At 53.2% G+C, this 20,327-nt stretch overlaps 1 protein-coding gene across 8 annotated transcripts in view; it reads left to right on the forward strand.

Moving 5' to 3' along the window:
• Positions 1 to 17: 17 nt before the first annotated feature.
• RUBCN (rubicon autophagy regulator) overlaps positions 18 to 20,327 on the forward strand; it is a 32,411-nt gene continuing 12,101 nt past the window's right edge. The window contains exons 1-11 of one of the 8 annotated variants that reach the window (XM_056359208.1): positions 18 to 117; positions 11,298 to 11,451; positions 13,862 to 13,945; positions 14,891 to 15,050; positions 15,226 to 15,332; positions 15,904 to 16,044; positions 16,261 to 16,417; positions 16,816 to 17,199; positions 17,791 to 17,835; positions 19,747 to 19,842; positions 20,018 to 20,133. In XM_056359208.1, the coding sequence (XP_056215183.1) occupies positions 11,413 to 11,451; positions 13,862 to 13,945; positions 14,891 to 15,050; positions 15,226 to 15,332; positions 15,904 to 16,044; positions 16,261 to 16,417; positions 16,816 to 17,199; positions 17,791 to 17,835; positions 19,747 to 19,842; positions 20,018 to 20,133 (1,329 nt within the window). In that variant the 5' untranslated portion in view covers positions 18 to 117; positions 11,298 to 11,412. Of the gene's footprint in view, positions 118 to 4,809; positions 4,957 to 4,991; positions 5,075 to 11,297; positions 11,452 to 13,861; positions 13,946 to 14,890; positions 15,051 to 15,222; positions 15,333 to 15,903; positions 16,045 to 16,260; positions 16,418 to 16,650; positions 17,200 to 17,790; positions 17,836 to 19,746; positions 19,843 to 20,017; positions 20,134 to 20,327 lie in introns of those variants that run through there. The other 7 variants (XM_056359204.1, XM_056359206.1, XM_056359209.1 and 4 more) reach the window with 7 other exon arrangements.

Consider the following 20,327-nt stretch of genomic DNA (forward strand, 5'->3'; position numbering starts at 1 on the left):
CAGTAGCCCCCGCCAGCCCCGGCGGCGGGCGCCTGCGCCGAGCGGCGCCGCTTCCCCTCTTCCACCCCCGCCCGCTCGGGGCCTGGCGCGCCGCCCCCTGTCGGCCGGGAGGAGCAGGTACAGCGGGCCGGGAGGGGTCGGGGAGGGGGGAGTCGCGGCCCTGTGCCCCTGCGTCGCCTTAGGAGCCAGCGGCTGCCCGGGGTCAGTCCTGCCCGCTCCCCTCACAGCCTGGGCCGGGGGGCGGCCCCGAACCCGGCGGGCTGCAGTGGCGGGGCGCCCAGGTAACCGGCTGGGTCCTGGCGGCCCGGCCGCCCGGAGGCCGCCTGCGGGAGGGCTTCCCTGGGGACAGCGGGCGTCCCCGGGGGACGAGGGCCCCCTGCCCCAGCGGCCTGGGGTGCCAGGGGCCTGGGAAGCGGGGCTGCTGGTGCAGGGGGCGGGGCGGCGCTGCTGCAGGGCCGGTGGAGCGCTGAAGTGGTGCAGGGTCGAGCTGAACGCCGGGTGCGTTGTCCTGGGACCCCAGTGCGGTTAAGAGAAATAGCCTGTTCTGTGAACAGGAACACCAAGCTATCCTGGTTTCTAGAATTGTGCCCAAACGTCAATCATCAGGGTTCAAACCAGGTTCCTACTTCAAAATACCACATAAAGTTTAAAATTACTACTTAAAAACAGAACAGTATGACTACTGACATTTTGTCTTCTTTGGGTTCTTTTCAGAATTGTCATCTCCAGTTTTTGGTCAGAATCACATGATTCAGAAATTCAGAAGAGAAATTATTAACAACTTGTTCTTTGAACAAGGAACCTATTGAAGTCTGTCCCCCCCACATCCTTCCCCCGTATATTTGCGTTCCTTGGAGCTGTGCGTATGGTTGGCGGGTCAGCGGTGCACACATACCTCATGGTCAGCTAGCTGCTGCTAAAGGAGTTGCAACAGGGCTGGGATCTACCTCTTTCTTACACAGTGGCACTTAATTTGGCACTTTATTTAAGAGATGGTAATTACCTTTGAGGTCTCTACATCTTGCTCAGAGTTGGCTGAAGTTGGTCACTGAATTCCAGAGATAGTAAAGGAAGGAGCAGATGGCCAAACAACATGATTGCAGAGGCTGGACTTCCTTCAGAAACCAAGCAGCAAATGCTGAAAGGAAAATCTGTAGCAATTTTCCCCACTCCTGATGTGTCAGTGGCATTACTGTCCACAGCTCCCTGAGTTTTCTCTGGGAGCTGTGCTGAGGCTGCCATTCAAAAGTTGACTTCTGTCACCCTTGGCTTTCAGTAGGCATTGCAACATAACCGAAGTATAGCTTGGTTTAGGGTTTGGCTGACCCCCTCCAGAGAGCGGGAGCTGTGTACTGAGACTCCAGGGAATATGTTGTGAACACCCTTGGGCAGGAATAAATATTTCCATATGCATGACCTTACACACAACTCCTTGCAGTAGGAACACTCCCACATTTCATTAACTGCCCACATATTCCATATGCTCATTTGCTAAAATAAATACTCTGTGGCAGATGCGATATCCTAAGTACCCAACGCACAACCAACTCCTCGCATGCGTAACTCACGGCAACAGTTCTGTCATCCTGTGCTGGGGGGGCACCTGCACTGAAATACCATACAGGGCTTTGCCCCTTAACTGCAGAGTTGGAGTTTTTTTCTGGGAGTATTATCATGGAAGCTAAGAATGAGAGGAGGGAGTTGAGGCTTTCTGGCCTCTGCTCTGTCCTGTACTACAGACTGTTGACAAGGCCTTGTTGTCTCCATTGACAGTCTTTATGCATCTCTTCCCTTTTAAAATAACACCAGTAACATGCTTCTGGATGGTCTTCTCGATGTTCTCTTCTAGAAGAGAAAGGCTCTGTTACTGTCATAGGACATCTTCAGCTAATGGTTTTCCCTTCGAGTAAGAGAAGCTCATGGGTACGTTGCTGGAGGCTGAGAGTTCCACCGTGTTTTCTTCTCTGTGTTCTCCATATGTAGCATAAGTAAGACATGGAGTCTTGAAGCCACAGTTCTGGTAATTTACACATTTTCCTCCAGATGACAAGTGGGATTTGATGACAAGTGGGATTTGATGACAAGTGACTGATGACAAGTAGGACTTGAGGTTCTTAAAAGTCAGGCTACATTTTTAAAGTAAAGATGCTATTGCCAGATTACCAGTAAATACAAATAACAGAGGTATCAAAAGATGTATTTTTAAAAAAATATTAAATCAATTTCTTGTGATGCTATAGGGTGCAGCTCCATCTGGTGACTGTGTCACACTGATAAACAAATGCTCTGTTTACCTAAAACAAATCTTCTAACTGGAAAGGTGACAGATGCTGCCTGCCCTCATGACAGGTGGAAATCAGCTTGTATTTGTTATCCAAACAGGACGCCAGCTGTCTGCTGCTCAGCACAACAGAAAACCAGACAAAAGTTCTGATCCTGAGGAGTATTTTTACTCTGTCTTCAAAATGGCTGAAATGCCATGGGGATCTTAAAGGCAACCATGCAAACATCAACTCCTGGTTTTTTGTCTGGCTCTCAGGATTGTGTCAGCATCTAGCCAAGTGACAAAGCTTCCATGTGGCATTGACAGTTACAAAGAACTAGTACTTCAACTGTATAAAGTAGGGTATGACTACAGCCCTGCAGAGTTTGTATCCACTGTAGGAAGACAGTGTGTCTACAGTTGTCCACAAGCTGTAGTAATTCTGGCGGCTGGTTCTTTCCTGGGCCTTTCCTAGACTTCCTGAGCACCAGTTGTCTCCTCAAAAAAATGAGACCTCACGGTTTGGCTGCCTAGTAGCCCCTGTTGTTACGGTGCATTGGGGATGAATTGCAGACTAGATGTTACCTGCCGAACATCCTAGGTGAAATTCCTAGGAGGAGCTGTTAAAATTACCCAGCAGAAACCACACCCAAAGAATCAGGTACTAAATGCACTTAGAAACCAGAGAGGACCATGTCATACAAGCTATATGTTGTGAGCTGTGGAATATCACACCTGCATTGATCCCAGAAACAGGTGAGCTGTTCCAGTGCATCTTCCAAAGGAGGTCTCTGCTTCCCTAGGGGTACAGGCACTCCCTTCTATTAAAAATAGCTTCTCATTCCTAAAATGAAATTGTCTGACATCTACCAATAACTTCCAATTCTGCCTTCTCTGTGAGGTATTTTAACGAGTAAAGAAATTACATGGAGTTGATAACTGACTTTATGTCACCCAAATCTTCCCCAAACAGCAATCAGGTCTGCGAGATTCCAAATTCTGCTACTGTTCAGCAAGAGGATACATACTGCTTTCATACACTTGCAATTGTTGACCTCTGTTGGTACTCCTCAGATTTTACACTGGAGGATTATCTCCTAAATTTAGTTCTAGTGCAGTCCCAGAAGCTAACACATCTGTGTGTGGCTATAGGCTCTGTGTGATAAGGCTTTTTTTTGATGGAATGATTTTTTATATGCTCTCTGAATTGACAAGGGCATTGATGTAGTTAAGTAAACAGTGTCTATAAGTAACATATACAAAACAACATAATGAAGCAGGGGAAAAGAAGAGATTTTTCTGAAGAAATTTTTTTAAATTACTGTTAAGCAACATCCAGGCTATTTCTGACTTATGGAACTAGAAGAATCTTATAATTCCTGATTTAGGAGCTAAATTAGATCATCAGCTTCATCTACATGCGCCATATCACCAGATGTGATTGTATAATGATAATCACAGTAGTCTTGATGGCTTTACCTTCTCCAGTATTTTTACTGCGAGAATTAATGTGTAGTCAGACGGCTTACATATGCCACGTACAGCCAGTGTTTCCAACCCATGCAGTCAGCGCAGTAGGTTCAATGTAAGAAAATTTCTGCCTGACTGACAACCACACTGGAAGTTGTTCCACACTTGTATACAGTTACTATGTATGGGGAGTCCTAGTCTAATTGCCTTCTGAAAAACATTTTGTTGTTATTATTGCTTTAAGAACAGCAGTACAGAACCCTGTTCCCCCCAAATGCTGCTGTAAAACTGTCCTGGTAAAACAACGTGCATAGAAAGTGTCAGGCCCAGGGGTGTGTCTTCATGCATGCAGCATCAGCAAGCAGCGTGTGTGTCATTAAGATGAACGGTTATGGGCAGTCTCCACTGTGCAACTACCTTTGGTTTCTGAGGCATCAAACAACTGGAAGCATATCTGGGTTTTGTTCCCTATAATAATTTGCCATTGACTGTTCACAGTCTGATGGCAGCAGCATCACTTTTTCCTTTTTCGAGTTTCATTTCACTGCTTTTTAGCAGGAGGGATGTGTAATTCTGCAGTATTTTTCACATCCTCTTTACCGTGGGTGACATAATGGAAACCTCTTTCCGTTTGCATGTCTCTGCTGGTACGTGCAGTGCCAGGGACGCGTTGTTTGGTTGTTTCTTTTCCTGCCACCACAATTTTCACAGCCCCTGCGGTGAGGGGCTTGGTAAGCGCCCATCTCAGCAATCACTGTGGTTTTACACTGTGGCGAAGCTGAAGCCCCCTGCTAACACCGAGAGGGCCGACGGCAGCCCGGGGGAGGCCTGCAGCCGGCGAAGACCCCGTGTGCCCGCCGGCGGGGCTGAGGGCCGGCGGCAGGAGGCCGCTGCGGCACCGGTCCCCAGGCCCGGTACCGCCCCCTCACCCAGTCCCACGGGGCGCTGCCTCACGGCGTTCCCGCGCTCGGCAGGCGGCTGGCAAGCGGCAAGCGCGCGGCCCCGCGCAGTGCCTGCCGGGAGCTGCAGGCCTCCCGCCGCGCGGAGGGTGCCGGGCAGCCGCGGTGCACGCCGGGAGGTGCAGTTCGCGGCGGCGGGGCGGGGCGAGCGCTCACCCCCACGTGACGGCGGCGGGCGGTGGCTGCGGCGGCGGCGGCGGCGGGGCCGCGCGCGCGCGCGCCCGGGATGGAGGCCGGGCCCCCTGAGGGGCGCGCGGAGAGCAGGTGGGGCCGCGCGTGGGGGCACGGCGTGACGCGCGGGGGCGGGGGCGCGGGGGGGGCGGCACGGCACGTGCGAGGGGCTGCGACACCCCCCGGTGGGGACAGGACACGCCGGGGAGGGGTGAGTGTAACGGGGACGGGGGCCTGTCGTGGGCACGAGCGGGAGGCGTGACGCGGCGCGCGTGTCTGTGCCGGGGCGGGCGGCAGCACCTGTGCGCGGGGGGCGAGCCGCGCGTGGGGGCAGGGCCTGGCGCGCGCACGGGGAGCACGCGCGGGGTGCGGGGGTGCGTGCGGTATCTGGGGCACGGCGGGGGCGCACGGGTGGCGGCAGCGCTGGTGCGCGCTCGGCGCGGGGATGCGCGGGGGTGTCCGGCGGGTCCCTGGGGAGCTCTTGCGCTGCGTGGGCGCGTGCGGGAGGGCGTGCGCGCGCCCGGCAGGTGCGGGGTACCAGGGGGTGGGCTGGGAAGATGCAAACCCCCCGTGCCGGGCGGGGGGCTGCGCCTGCGGGGCGCCCCAGCAGCCCCCGCTGTGGTCCCGCGTGGGGAGGCAGCACGCAGCGAGCGGGACTCTTGGAGCATCCTGCTGCTCCCGGCCCCGGGCCGGTGTCCCGGCCGCTGGAGGGGCGGTGCTGGCCACGGGCATGTGCCCTCTGTCCCCGGTGCTCTGTCCCCGCCATGGTGGGGATGAGCCGTGGCCGAGGCGGCGGCGGGCCGGGCGCTGCTTCGCACGCCTTGTGCTCACGGGTGGAACCATCCTGCCCTGACGGCCGCGCTGGCGCTGCGGTGGCTCTGCAGCTTGCTGCTGCCCATCGTGTCACACCTTTGGGTGCTGGAGGGAAATCTTCGGTAAAGCTGCTCTTCCTTTCTGAAGGCGAGGTCCTGCGCTTGCACACTGCTGGCGGTGGGAATGGCCGTGCTGCGGTGGCTTCACCTTGCGTGGTCTTCCTCTGTGCTTGAGGCATGGGTTTTCTCGTTAGCATTTGTAAAAGCAGCAGAGGTTGTTCTCTGGAGCTGTTTTGGTGACGAGTCCTATTTACTTCAGGTTTTTGGATGTCTTCAGCCTTTGCTTTGTGCTTCAGTTTTGCCCTGGTACTCACAAGCGCAGGGTGGCTGTTGGATGGAAACGGGAGTGTCGGCTGGGGTGGAGGGAGCAGCTGAAACTTGATAGGGGAGAGAAACCTTCCTTATCTGAGGGGCTCAGCTAGCCTCTATTCCTGCTAGCAACATCAGCCAGGAAAATGCTACCGGTGCTTTTAAAGCTGTAGTGGAGGTTTGGGGTGCCTTTTGATTTACACAGTTTGAGCTATTCTCCCTCTTTAGCTAGTGCTTTAGACCCAGCAGGTTCAGAAAGATAAAAGGAATTGACTGCATTCACTTCTTTTTCTCTCCAGAATCACCCTTGTGCATTTTCTTGCCTTTGCAAGTGTGAGTCCTGCTACCGTCGTGTGACTAATAGGCCTGACGTGGTGCCACCCCCAGCACTCCTGTAGGGGCAGGGGCATGCTGGCACACGAAGGGGACCTGCTTGTTCTCCTGGCTGTCACTGATGCGCTGGGGAGGATCCTGGCATGGGCCTTGCACAGCCTCATTGTCCTCTGTGCAGATGGTTTAGCATTTTAATTCCTGGTGAGGTGCAATTTCAGCTAGGTTGTGGCTGTGACTGATGGTGATAGGATAGAGGCCAGTGGATGCATCTTCCCATGTATCATGGGAAACACAGAAGCAGAAGTTATGCTGCTGAAGTCCATCCTTCTGTGGGTGCAGGAGAGGAAAATGAGGATCTCGTGCTGGGTTTTGCTGTCTCTCCTCCTAAGCAGCAGGTCCAAAATGCACCGGGGAGCAGGGGCTGCGAGGTGATGCCCATCAAGGCATGGCAGGAGCGTTAGCGCTCTCCTCGTGCTGGGCAGAGAGCAGGGCTCGCATACCTTGGGGGTGGGGGTGGTGTGGAGGGCACAGCAGTCCCAGGGGAGCAGAGGGGCTATTGGTCAGCTGGGCACGTTAGCCAAGAGCTACTGCCTTTGGCTCTGGCACCAGCAAGGCCCCCAGGGATGGCAGGGCCAGAGGACAGGGCCCCTAAAGGGAATCCATGCTGGGAGCGATGGAGGAAGGTGAGCGGCTGGTCCCAAGGAGGTGGGCTGCCATGGGGGTCTGCCCCGCCTGTGGCTGCTGTGTGCAGGTCCTGCACAGATTGAAACTTGATGGACAGTGTCCTGGGTCCACAGGTTGTGATCATCTGCTTGTGGCAGGCTTCGCCAGGATGAGCAGGTAAAACTATCTGCCCTGCTGGGAAAAGGCTAAAAAGAACACTTTAATCCCTCATTTCTTTCCTCATCCTTTGCTAGTGCAGAGCAAGAGAGCTCCAACAAGCTGCAGCTCTGGGCTGTGTTTGCTGGGGGAGCCTTCTGTGGTTGTGCCCCCGGTTTTATACTGGTGCAAGCTTTTAGTACCGGTGCAAGCTACCCTGCATTCTGTTTTCCCAGCTGGCCTGCTCAACTCTTCCCACCCGGGCACTGCAGGGCTGATCTGCCGGGCTGGCAGAGCTCTTCTGGCTTCCACTGCCTTGTCAGCCACTCCACGTGGCTGCAGATGAATTGCACGAAGCCTGCCTTTCTTTTAATCCTTTTTCCCAGCAGTGCTGAGCCTGCTGGAGGAGCAGGCGGGGGAGCCCAGGGAAGGGGCTGCTGGTTGTCTGGGAGACCCTGGGGTGGTGAGGCGGGAGCTGGCTGTGCACAGTGGCGGGTTGCACAGTGCCTTCAGAATCTACAGGAGGAACCAGCAGCCAGCATAGGAACGTCCTTGGAGATGTGGCAAAAGTCCCTCCACAACCTCAGCCAAAACTCTTTAGAATGCTGAGGAGGACTGAGAGGCTCCTCCAGGTAGAGGACAGAGTTCAAGCAGCCATTGCTAGATGGCTCCCCCAGAGCACAGGGAGACACACAGCAGATGTTGTTTGCAAGAAAAATGAGCTGCTGCTCTTTTTTTTTTTTTTTTTTTTAATTTTTATTTTCAATACTAGCTACCTGTGCGATTCTGTTTTGGAAAGTAACTAGGGTTTGGTTTTATTTTAAATGAAGAAGTTCACCTGATTCAGCAGCATGGCTCCTTGCCTCTGCTGTGAGTCACCTTCGCTGACTTGAACCAAGAGAAATTTCCACCCTTGCTGGCATGGAGGGGCTCAGAAAGCCTTGGGAGAGCCAGCAGTATTCCCCTGTTGTTGTCAGCAGCAGCTTTAAGCTGTTTGGTGCTCCAGGGCTGGATTCTGTCTTTATCTCTCTAGTGCAAAAAGTTCCGTTATATTTGGGACAATTCCTGGCGGTGGGTTGATGTTGCTGTACCTGAGGATAGAGTTTGTGGTGGCAAAGCAAGGAGACTCTGTGCCAAGTTTACGGAGCTGGGGGTTAAAATTGGAGGCCAGATCAGAAATTGTCTTTAAGGAGAGGAATGCGGCTGAGGTCTTGCCAGTGTTCCGCCAGTGATGGCCCCTGCAAACACCCGCAGCCCTTCTGGCTGGGGGAACAAGACTCTGCTGGAGCCAGAGAGCAGAAGCATGTGTGGTTCTTGCAGGGGAAGCTCTGCTCATGTACTGTGACCTCCCTGGGGTGTGTTGCTCACTTTGCCCTTCCTGTAAGTCAGGGTATTTATTTTCATGATGTGATATGAATTTGCCTTACCCCATGTCAGGCTTTCCTTATCACTAGCAAAGGAGAAATCACTTTATTCAGGAAAAAACAAGCAGACTTCTTAATATTGCTCTGAACACCTGCTGAAATGGGGAACTTGAGGGCAGCTGGGACTTTCTCCATCCCTCCTGGCAGGCCAGGCTCAGGCTCTGTCAATGGGAGGGAAGCAAACCCTGCAGCTAGTTCTGTTCTAACCCATAAGGCCAGTCAAAGCTGAAATGTGATTAGCCGCACTCTCTTGATTTCCCTGTCACCTGCAGCCAACTGTATGGCTCTTCGTTTCTTCAGCCTTGTGTCACTCTATGCTTTTCAGCATGCACCATGGCCCAGCCCAGAAACAGCTGGGGTTTGGGTATCGGTAGGTCTTGTGTGTCCAACTTGTGAACTGCTTTGGCCCAACAAGTCACATGGGATCCTTACTCTCTTACAGGGATTTAGTTCACTTTTGGTAGCTTCTGCATCAAATCTGCAAAGGTGCTTTTATTGTGCTGCTCGTTCCCTGTGTGCTTCTGAGTTCAATAGTTTAACATTTTGAAGTTATTTTGATTGAGGATTGCTTAATCTTAGTTTCCCTGTGCTAGAAGGGAGCTGTGAGTCCAATGTGTTGGATCCTCATTCCCTACCTTTGGGGAGATGCATGACTCCCTTAATGAGACAGTTCATTTGGAAAGGCACAGCTATGCATGTCCTGCCCCTGTATCCTTGTGTGCATCACCTGCTTTTTATAGCACAAAATGACACAGGAGGGAGTTTCCCTGACTTGCTGACTTGGAAGATCAACGGCGTGACTGAGCTTTCACTTGCATTTCCTAACTCTGAGTGTTAGAAATAGCTTGGGGAGGAGCTGGTGAAGTTTTGAGCTCAGCGGCTGCAGATACTGTTTGACTGGGGACTGACAGTGCTGCTCTGGGCATCTGTGGACACTCAGAGCAGCATCACCGATCCCTAGTCAAAGAGCATCTGCATCCCTCAGGGTGGTGATGGGGAAAGCCCATAAATTCAGAAGAGCTGGATCACTTTTCTGTATGTCCCCAAGCCGGATCTCCTTCAGGAAACTGCCTTTGATTTAGATCCGTACTTTCTTCTTCAGTCTCTCCTGAGATAAAGCTATGACGGTGCTTATTAGTCTAAGTACATCACCAAAATATACATACTTCCATATGCATTGCAGCTCTGGTTTAGAGCTCCTGTGCTGTCAGGGTGACAGGCTTTGCTGTGGGATGGGTTAGCTTCTATTTGGTTTAAGCTTAGGTGGGCACTGAAAGTGGTGAGATTTCCCTGGGGAGACCAGGGAGTGAATGGAGAGCTTGAAGTAGAGCCAGTATGTGATGATCTGCTTGTTCGCTTAATCAGTTTGGCAATAGTGAACAAATCTCAGAAAGAGAATATTGGCAGGAAAAGCTTGGTTTTGAAATATCAGGGTTACGTTACTTTTTAGTGTCCTTTGTGCTACAGAAGTGTGCAGCCCACTTTCATCCACAAGGGAAGAAAATGAGAGCAGCTTTAAATAATGTTATTTATTTTAAATATATTTTCCTTTTTCTTTGGAAATCCAGCTTGTTTTCAGCTGTGGAGGGATTAAGAGCTGAAACACTGGCTTGTTTCTTGCCAGTTGAAAGGCTGGACTTTCATTCTAAGCTGTCACCTTGGGTGCTTTTATTGCAAACCCTGCAGAGGCATTTTTTTTGGCAGATACACACCCAAATATGCCTTGCAATGTTCCTGTTGCTTCTGAGACAGTGGCTCCTATCTGAATACATTTTTCTGAAAGCTGTTGTTCCTCTGGCATTGCTGTCAAGCAGCGTGAGTGGGGACCTCAGTCATCCAAAGCTTATTTCCCCAAAGTTGCTTTTGCATAGGCAAATGATGTTGCCTCCCTGCACCATCACTCCTGCTTTATGGTGGATTATGGTGATTTCTTGCTGTATGCAGGGTAGCTGAGGGGGATGATATCAATGAGAAATGCTGTGCAAGCTCTAGCATACATGTGCAGTTTGCTGTTTGCTAATCTCTGTCCAGAACACGATGAACACTTTTGCAAGACAGTCAACTTGTGCCTACAGCAGCTTGGAGGCCAGAGAGCAGCTGTACAGATGGAGATGCAGATGAAGAGTTACCGACCTTGGAGTGGAGCACCTCTGCATCCTGATGGTGCTGGAGTGCTCGATGCAGTGCACGTAGCTTGGGGAGTGCCACTCTCTAAATGCAGGTGCAGCACGGCCAGTGTCTGCTAGATGTGGTGAACATCAAGCCATTGCCTTACAGCTGCTGTACTCCTGATGGGCTGCTGCTCTAAACAGTCTGTGACAGAGCATGTGAGTGAAGCAAGAGGCTGGCTGGAAAGCTGTCCTCTGTGTTGTTGGCCTGTACTAAGCAAGTGGTGTGTTGCAGGAGCCATCAGTCTTTGTTCTGGCTGTCTCCTGAGACCACATTGATGTTGGCTGCCAGTCATCACAAGAATCATTATGGTATAGCCTCTTGTCCACAAACCATGCATGAGAGACCACAGGGAGTTGTTAAGTCCTTTAGCTCACCACTGCTAGCTTCTGGACCACAGAAGGTTTCAGCCTGACCAGGGTCTTCTTGAGAGAGTGCAATACCATGGTCCTGTGGTGAAGCTCCTCTTGCTGTATTATCTGATGCAACTTGCTGTGTTCCTCTGCAGGAAGGAGCACTGGAAGCTGCTAGGCAACTTGAAGACCACAGTGGAAGGTTTGGTGTCCACGAGCAACCCGAATGTCTGGTCCAAGTATGGCGGCTTGGAACGGCTCTGCAGAGATATGCACAGCATCCTCTACCACGGCCTCATCCATGACAAGGTAGGGCTCTGTCCCGCCAGCACTACTGCCTGTCTGTAGCAGCTTCAGTGCCTGTCATGAGCGAGTGGGGCAGTCCTGGCTGCTGCAGCTTGCTGCAGTGGTCGTAGCACGGAGTGTGTACAACACTTGTAGCAGTGTGGGAAATGATCAAAGCAGGGACTGAGCTTGCCTGCCAAGTGCTGTAGTTGTCAGAGGGACCTGGGTGCATGTTCTTTCTATCTCATCCCCCTTTGACGTGGTTTTTCCAAGTACCTGTGCCCCCCATGCTGAGGCCAGCCCTTCTTGCCTTTCTTCCTTGCAATAAAGCTGCATTTGCTATGGGTCTGCCCCATATCATCTGCACTTGGACAACTTCCCAGTGAGGTCTAGCAAAAGAAAGCTTGCATCTTTACTGTTTCTGGTTAGCTGTGTTAATAACAGGAACTGGCAGCCAAATCCACGCTCTGCGTGAATGGGATCTGTCTTCCCAGGTTCTCATCATGCCTTGCAGTTGCTCACCCAGCCATTCCCCCATTCCATGGCTGCCTGGAAGAATTTCTTTTTCCCAGCTGTGTGCAGAGGCTCAAAGATCTCCTGTTCAGCTTGCAAATAGCAGCACAATTAATTTACAGTAGAAAGCTGAAGCAAGTCTGCAGGGAGTGCCTCGGGGCATGCTTCCCATCGGTGGCTCCGCCACTCTGAGAGCAAAGCAGAGAAGAGAGCAATGCAGAGGAGCCCCAGGCAGCTTGCATGGGCCAGCTGGGTCCAGGAGCAGGAAAACCACATCTATGCAATGGTGCACCCAAGTTAATAAGCCTGCAGGAAGAGCCAGGCTGACAGGTCATTCCAGCAGGGCACTTTGCTCCCTGGATCTATTAAGTTTGCAGTCAGCACTCATTACAGTGCTGCTGTGTTCCCGTTAGTTCCCAGTGGCATGGACCAGAGATGTTCTTTGGAGAGCCACAGAGAAAGAAGCTGCCTGTTACATGTGAGGAGTGCAGTGCTCCCTTCTGATAGATGTGCTATTAATAGGCTTCAGGAAGTGAAATTTAAATGATTTGTACTTGCCTGTCTGTTGGTAACAGTTCACACGAGACCTGCAAAGCAGGACTGTGTTGCCTTCCTCAGTGCTTTTATTATAGACAAAGGCAGCTCTTCTACTTGGATATCTCTCCCCTGCTTGGACACGTGTGACACCAATGAAGCTGTAAGAGCTGCAAAGGGATGCCCATAAAAATACAGCTTCCCAACAGCTATTTTCTCATAGTTGCTCCATAGAAATCCTTCATTTTGCTTATTTTCTTACCAACTTTCTTCCTACAACTAGGAATAAATAAGTAAAGGGTGAAAAAAATCCATATATACATGTTAAGAGAACTAGGGTTAGAGGTTTTTAAACTTTTGAATGAGTTTTCATGTATTTGTCCAGAAACCCCAATTTAGTCTAGAGGACTAAAATTGCCATGTAAGTTCTCTAGTCTGAAAAACCCAAACCAACCACCCCACAAACAAATAAACCACAAAACTGAACCCATTCCTCTGATGCTTGTGAAAGAGGAAATAGAGCTGGAAGAAAAAATAATCAGTCTTTTGGTGAGGAGAGAGAGACATTTTTAGGCTGTGTTTACATGTGATAGGATAATGAGGAAAACAGCAACTCTGCTGCAGTTCCTCTTTAACAGGAAGAATAGCTAAGAATACTATAAATATATATATATATATAAAAATAACTGATTGTCTGAATAAAGCTGAGGCAAATGACTGCAAAGAGCTGGTAGAAATGCAAATTTCTTACCTGGGGTGCTCAGCTCAGCTGTGCTGGTGTCCTTGGTGGTGGCTTGCATCAAAGACAGCAATGGTTGCTGGTTTTGCTGGGATGTGTTTCCATGTTGCTCTTTGTGTCCCCTCACTGGTGCCTGACTCCGCAGTGCTGAGGCAGGAGGGCTGTCCTCCAGGTTGTACTCCAGCAGGAAGGGGAACAGTGACGTGGGAACTTGGTCAACCTTGAACTTGGCAGACCTGAGTTTGGCCTTTAGAATCCTTATTGCACTGCAGCGGTCCCTGTCGCAAGACCTCTTCTGTCTCCATGGTATGAGGGACTGGGAACTTACCTGATGGAGCTTAATCTATCTGGAGGACCTGTCGTCTGGTCACTTGGCTGACCACAACAGAGATGTTACCGTGGGAGGGGCAGGAGGCCACTTACCTATGTCATGCCAGTGTTTTTTGTCTTGGTCCCTTGACCTACAAAATTGTGTTAGATACTTGCTGTGTTTCTCCTCTGTAAAGCAGTGCTGCTCTTTGATGCCTGTTTTCTGGCCCATCTTGCTGTGTTTAGCGGCTGTCCTCATGGCAGCAAGGGGCTGATGGGGGATGTTGTCATTTAACTGAGACTTTAGTGGTGGTATCTAACTGCGCTTGTCCTGGGCAGGTGTGCTGCAGACAGAAGGATTACTGGCAGTTTGTGAAGGACATTCGCTGGCTGAGTCCCAGCTCTGCTCATCACCTGGAGAAGGTGGGTTCTGGTGGGGTGGCCCTGCATGCCCGGCGGGGAGGGGAGAGGGCAGCTGGGCTGTGAACTTCACCAGTGGGATAGTAGCGCAGTGGCTGTTGGCTTGCTGTGGGTAAAGCAGCTCCACGGCTGAAGCAGTCGTGTGTTTGTGTACAAGCCGTGTCCCAGGAGCTTGGTGTGGTTTGGGTTGAGACAATTGGCTGCTTATTTCTCCCAGGTCAGTCTCCAGTTCGGCTTGGCCGGGTGCAGCAGGCATCACCAAGGGAACTGGCACAGGCAGCACTTGTGTGTGTGCAGGGGTGATTCATGTGTCTGTGCAAGCCTCTAAAGGTCTGGACTGTGTCTTCTGGGTTGTGTCTTCACCATGCGTTTGGTTCTCCCATTGCTGGCTTGTGCTGACTGCTGGTGTACAGGGATGCTCCTGGTCTTTGGCTGCCCCGTGATGACATTGATGGTCCCTGTCATGGATGAGTGCAAGGGGCTGACCACTGGTGGTCCTTGTGTCCAGCCTGCTGCTGGGGGGACGTGGGGTGTGACTCCAGTTCAGCTCTTCAAGCTGCAGCAGCTCAGGCATTGCTGTAACATTTCCCATTTAATGTGTCAGCAAGAACATGACCATCACACCGGGGTTGGGTTGGATTTGGGAGCATGGGGTCCCTGCGGGTGAGGGGCCATGCCCATGGGTGGGAGAGCGTGCAAGAGAAATTCATAGTGCTGGTGGTGGTTGGAGGACTTTGGTCACTGGCTGACCTTTGAAGCATTGTTCCTGCCCAGTGCTTTTGCCTTCTTGGTGGCTGGGGAGCTGCTGGGATTTGTCCTCCTTCCCGATGGTGGTGACCAGTGCTGGAAGCTGCCGTTACGAGGGGGGCAAAAGCTGTGTGGTGGAACAAAGCCTGCTCCCCTGCTTGCCTGTGCATGCCTTAACCTGTGCCTGGTATCCCTTTCCAGTTCATCAGCCTGCAGGAGAGTGGCCAGCCTGACCCAGAGGGCCCAGGGGATCAGGCCATCGCACAGCTGTGGCTACAGCACAGCCTGCAGTGCCACTGCCTGTCGGCACAGCTGAGACCGCTCCTGGGGAACCGGCAGTACATCAGAAAATTCTACGCAGGTAAAGAGAAATGGGCCTTTTCCTTCTTATTAGGAGAATATCTAACTGGTGGCGTTTCCAAGCCACATGGGAATGAGGGGGGACAGCAGAAAAGGTGGTTTGCATGTGAGCAGCTGGTGCTGTCAGACCACATGGGTGAGAGGGACTCCCCCAAGCAGCAGTTTTCTCTCCCCAGACACTGCCTTCCTGCTCAGTGACGCCCACGTCACGGCCATGCTGCAGTGCCTGGAGGCTGTCGAGCAGAACAACCCCAGGCTTCTGGCTCAGATCGACACCTCCATGGTGAGTTGAGGTCCTGGCTTTTACATCTGGTTCTCCGCAGACGCCAGCTGGCTGTGGCTGCTCATGCAAACTCTCATCCAGGGCACATGGAGCCCCTGGATAAGGGATTGAACTTGGAAGTAGCAAAAGAGCTCCAAGGTGGGAGGAGAGTGGTGAGCTGGTCCCTGTGCTGCCTGTGTAAGCCTGGCAGGGGTCGGGGTGTGCGAGATGGCTCTGTGGGCCATTTAGTGGGGCACCTTGGTTCTGGTTGGCTTCAAGGATTTGAGTATGAGGACCTGAGGATCAGTTCCTTGTAAGAGGCACCTCTGAAGCCCTCTCCAGCAATCCCAGGATTCAGGGCCAGCAGGCAGAGCTGCCTGATTGTGAGGGTCAGCCACCTCTGAGGGGATGGGCAGCAGCCCAGGACACCTGGGTGCCCACTCCTGCTGGTGATGCCAGTGACCCCCAGTGCAGCCCTGCACCAGCTGCGCCCTCCCCAGAGGAGGAGAACAGCAGCTGCTTTCTTTGCACAGAGCTCTCCAGAGGAGAGCAATGACTAAGCCTTCGTTAAATGGGGGCTGTGTTCTTTCAGCTGGCCGGCACGTCACTGCCATCCCTGTGCATGTCAGGTCCTTCTGCTGGGACAAGAGAGATGTGTGACCATGACGCTGAAGGACATGAGAGCCATCTGCCTGGGGCGCTGGGCTGCCTGGATCGTTTCAGTGAGAGCCTGGTAATTTCCCGACGGGAGCCTGCTGTGTAGCTGTGAACCAAGAGCTGCTTCCCTTCTGTGCTGCCCCGTTTTTCCCTCCCCGTCCTCCTGCCCCCAGGGCTGCTGCATCCTTGCTGCTGGTGATCAGGCATTCGCAGGTCGATTCCTTTCCATTGCTGCTCCTTTGACGTATAGCCCTGTAAATGCTGATTTATTAATGATGCCACCTCTCTTCAGCTTACCAGGAAGAGTGACTGTCCGCCTCCAGTGACCAAGAGTCAGAGCCTGACTGCCCTCCCCGCGCCCCCGTATGTCCCCGCTGCAGGCTGCACACAGCAGTGCTGCTTTGGGTCCTTCTCCAGCCTCCACCACCCAGCCTCCTCTGGCCTCCCAGGTAACGAGGGTGGGCTGGGAAGATCAGGATAGACTCAGAAAATACTTTGCTTTTTTTTCTGTTCTTGGATTCTTTGTGGTGGATGGGTGTGAGATCTCTGCCTGTGGTGGGAGGGAGATCCCTGGCCTTTCCCCTTTGTGGGTGGGCATGCTGGTGTGAAGCCACAAGCCTGTTGCCATAGGGTAGTCTGCTTGTGCCAGGGTGTGTGACGTCCTGCTCCTGCCTCTGTCCAGACAGGAGACCAGTGAGTTCTTCTGTCAGCTCCAGCATCAGCCAGCCCCAGGAGCGCTGCCCGTCCACCCGGTCCTCCTCCTTCAGCGAGGGCAGGTCCCCTCTGGAGCAGCCTGGCTCTGTCACCCCCTTCCACATCCCCTCACCCAAAGACCCCTTCTCTCCAGCCAGCGAGATGAGCTCCAGCACCACCAGCCAGAGCGAGGACACTTGGACAGGGAGTCAGGATGATCCGCAGAGCGATGTTAACGATGGGCCGGAGTACCTGGCCATCGGGAACTTGGGGCGCAGGGGCCGAGCGTGCAGCAACACCAGCACCAACAGCACCAAGAGCAGTAGCTCCAAACTCTTCTCCTCCAGCAGCTCCCAGAAGCTGGACTCGGTCTCATCCCTGGGGGAGCAGGGGGCAAGTGGAGGTGGAAGCAGGGGCCTGAGCCTGTTTCGCCGGTCCAGCTTCTCAGAGGGACAGTCATCAGCTCCGCAGGGCATCCTCAAGAAGAGCCATGTGCGCTCACACTCCGACACCAACGTGGCTTCAGCAAAGTTGCATGGTAATGGGGCAGCTTTTCTGGGATGGGTTTGGGGTGTGGGAGCCCCTGGTACCAGCAGGCTGATACTGGCCACCCTTTTGACTCCGTGGATCAGGTTGACGAGGGGAACAGCGGGCAAGTGGTTGCAACATTTGGTCTTTGTCCTTAGCTTTCCTGCTCCACGCTGGAATGATGGGCTAACATCTTGCTTCCCAGAATGCCCTAGACCAGTCTGTTACTGGTATTGGCAGCTTTTACCAAAAACTTAGAAAATGGCAGCAATGCTGTAACATCAGCTGTCCAGCTTCCCCACTGGCCTTGCCTAGCTGGGGTGTGGGGCTGTGGTAGGGCACTGGGTTGGGGCTGGGGCTCGGGCTTGGGCTCATCCTGTGGGTAGGATGTCATCTTACTGGTAATCTGCTGGGTCCTCCTGTGCCCTTGTGTGGATGAATGCATGGGTGGGGGAGCAGGATGTGAGGGGACAATCAGTTTGTGGGAGTCTGCTCCACCAGTGCTGCCTTCATGGGAGAATTGGAAGTCCTTGCTGAGTAGTAACCAGTCTCTCTGTTTTCTCTCCCTTAACGCTGCCCTCCTCCTCCTCTGTCTGCCCAGGAGGCCTCAGGGATATCACCATTATAATAGAAGATCCAGTGGCAGGTTTGGGAGCCAGTGTAACAGCCCTTCATTAGTGGTCATTGCATCAAGTTCAGGATTTCCATCAATCCATTAGTGTCCATTTAGAAAACAAACAAACAAAAAAATTCTTCCGTGTCCCAACTGGTGCTTTGAAGCATGGTCAGGTTTTTGCATGTGACCTGACTGAAGATCCCAGCTTGTTTTTTTGGAGCAGTGGACCACACCCAGAAGGGCACCCAGCTTCCCTGCATGGCGTTAGGGAGTGCTGGCCACCAAGTCCCTGAGCTGTGTCCCCTGCCATTCCCTGCACCCCACTGCCTTGGGAGCCCGGAGAGGTTTCCTCCCACCTAGTGAACAAGGGCTGGCAGCTAAGCAGGCATGGGCTTGAACATCTTATTTTTCCTTTCATGTAGTGGATCCGTGGCATGGGGAGGTTTGATGTTGGCTGAGTTCAGCCATGTCCCAGCCAGCTGTGCTTGCACCCACAGCCAGGGCCTCCAGGTACTCTTTTGGGCTTGGGGCAGGTGTCCCCCTGAGCAGAGGTGCTGGGGTGCTGCCATCCCATTGTCTCACATGCAGAAAGTCAGCAGCTCAAAACCATGGGCTGTTTTCTTTTGCATCTGTTGAGCAGCAGCACTGGGTTTGTTGAGGTCACATCTGGATGCTGAGGGCTCTGTGACTGGGAAGGCTCCTTCCTGGAGGTGGGCATTCAGACATACGTCTCTAACCGTGTTCTGCTCCAGCAGAGGATGCCAAGCACTGCCTCACTTTGCCCTTCAGCAGTAGGCTCTCTTGTATGTGGCATCCCCCAGGCCAGTGGTCACAAGGTGGTTTCCATGCTGGTTTTCAGCAGGGTTGAGGTGGCTGCAGGATACCCTGTCAGGCTGCAGCAACCAGCTGCGAGAGCCTCCCACCCCGATGGGTCTGTCAACCAGCCTGTGGGGTGGGTTGGTCCCAGATCCCATCCTGGTGGCTGCTGCTTCATGGTCTTGGCAGGAGGGGTGCTGGTTCTGGTGAGCTCAAGAGCCTCCAGCTACCTCAGGGTTAGGGCACAAAGCTGGTAGCAAAGAGGAGCAGGAGGCTGAGAGGAGAGGGTTGCCCTGTTGTGGCTGGGATGTCAGCCAGTGTCTGCACCACATCCACACACATGTTCCTGTTCCGCTCCAGTCAGGGTGTTTTCTGTCTCCTTCAGCAGTCCTCTGTCACCCAGCTGCTCTGTCCAGGTGCTCCCTGGGGCCATGGCTCTCTGGAGGGCACCATCCGTTGTTGCTCTCTGGTCAGGCCAGCTCCTGGCAGTTCCTGCCGGCTCAGCCTGGCAGGGAGTTGCACCACAGCGTGTTGGTGGGGCAGAGTCCTGCCCACAGCTGTGTAGGTCACCTTGAGCACTGCAGCCCAGGCTCCAGTGTTGTGTGTGGGGAGTCCTGGCTTCTAGTTGAGCAAGGGCATGTCCTTCACATGCCTCCTTCTGCTGTTGTCCAGGCTGCTTTTCAGGGCTGGGAGCCCCGCAGATCCCTCAGCTGCTCAGGTTTCCCCTTGTCTCCTAACTGTCTGGCCTGGGAGATAGCTCTTCCCTCTGAGATGCTCCAGCAGGAAGATGGGGCTGGCAGAAGTGCTTGCTGGAGCCTGTTTGTCCCCCAGCTCTGCTAGGGGGTAAAGAGAGGAAGGCCTGGGACTTGACTGCTCCGTGGCTCTCGCGAGCTTCTCTCCTTCTTTCCCCTTCTCCTCCTCTGCCTGCAAGGCCTTTCTAGTTTTGTCCCCTCCTGGGCTTGCCCTCAGCCATGGCATGAAGCAGGAAGATGTCCCTCTGTTTCCCATCCATTTGTGCTGCCCATGTGATGCTGAGCCCCTTTCATTTCACTGTGTGCAATGGCTGGGTGCCTCCAGGATACTGGTTGGTTACTGACACACAAATGGTGTTGTGTTTCCTTCCAGAGTCCCATGATGATCCAGGTGGAGGGAGAGGGCCAGTCTCTGCTTCCACCCAGAGCAGTGAACTGAGCACACGCAGCTCCCTTTACATAGAGTACGGTGAGTACAGCCAGCCTCAGCGGGGATACTCGCTTCTGGTCAGGCTCCTCCATCGGCTGTGGTGCCTCAGCTTCTGGCACCTACTTGAGGGACGCTGGTTGGGCACTGGCAGGGCTTGTTAGCATGGGGATAGCAGCAGGTCCCTCCCTCATACATTTCTCTCTTGCTTTTCTAGACTCTGGACAGTACCTGAGCTCGGGGGAAGGGATGTTCAGAAGACCCTCAGAAGGGCAGTCCCTCATCAGCTACCTCTCTGAGCAGGACTTTGGCAGCTGTGCAGACCTGGAGAAGGTGAGGGAGGCAGCAGCAGCCTGTGTGCATTGGAGAACATATTTTACTGCAGGTTCAGCGATACTTCCCGCCATGGGGAGCATAATCCGATAGTATTTTCTCCTACAGAGCTGTGCACAGAACTCCAGGGCTGAGTTCCTCTGGTGTTTGGCAGCTGATATCTGCCCATCCAGCGTGTGCACAGCAGATCTGAA

Source organism: Falco biarmicus, chromosome 13 (genome assembly GCF_023638135.1).
Source record: "Falco biarmicus isolate bFalBia1 chromosome 13, bFalBia1.pri, whole genome shotgun sequence".
NCBI lineage: Eukaryota > Metazoa > Chordata > Aves > Falconiformes > Falconidae > Falco > Falco biarmicus.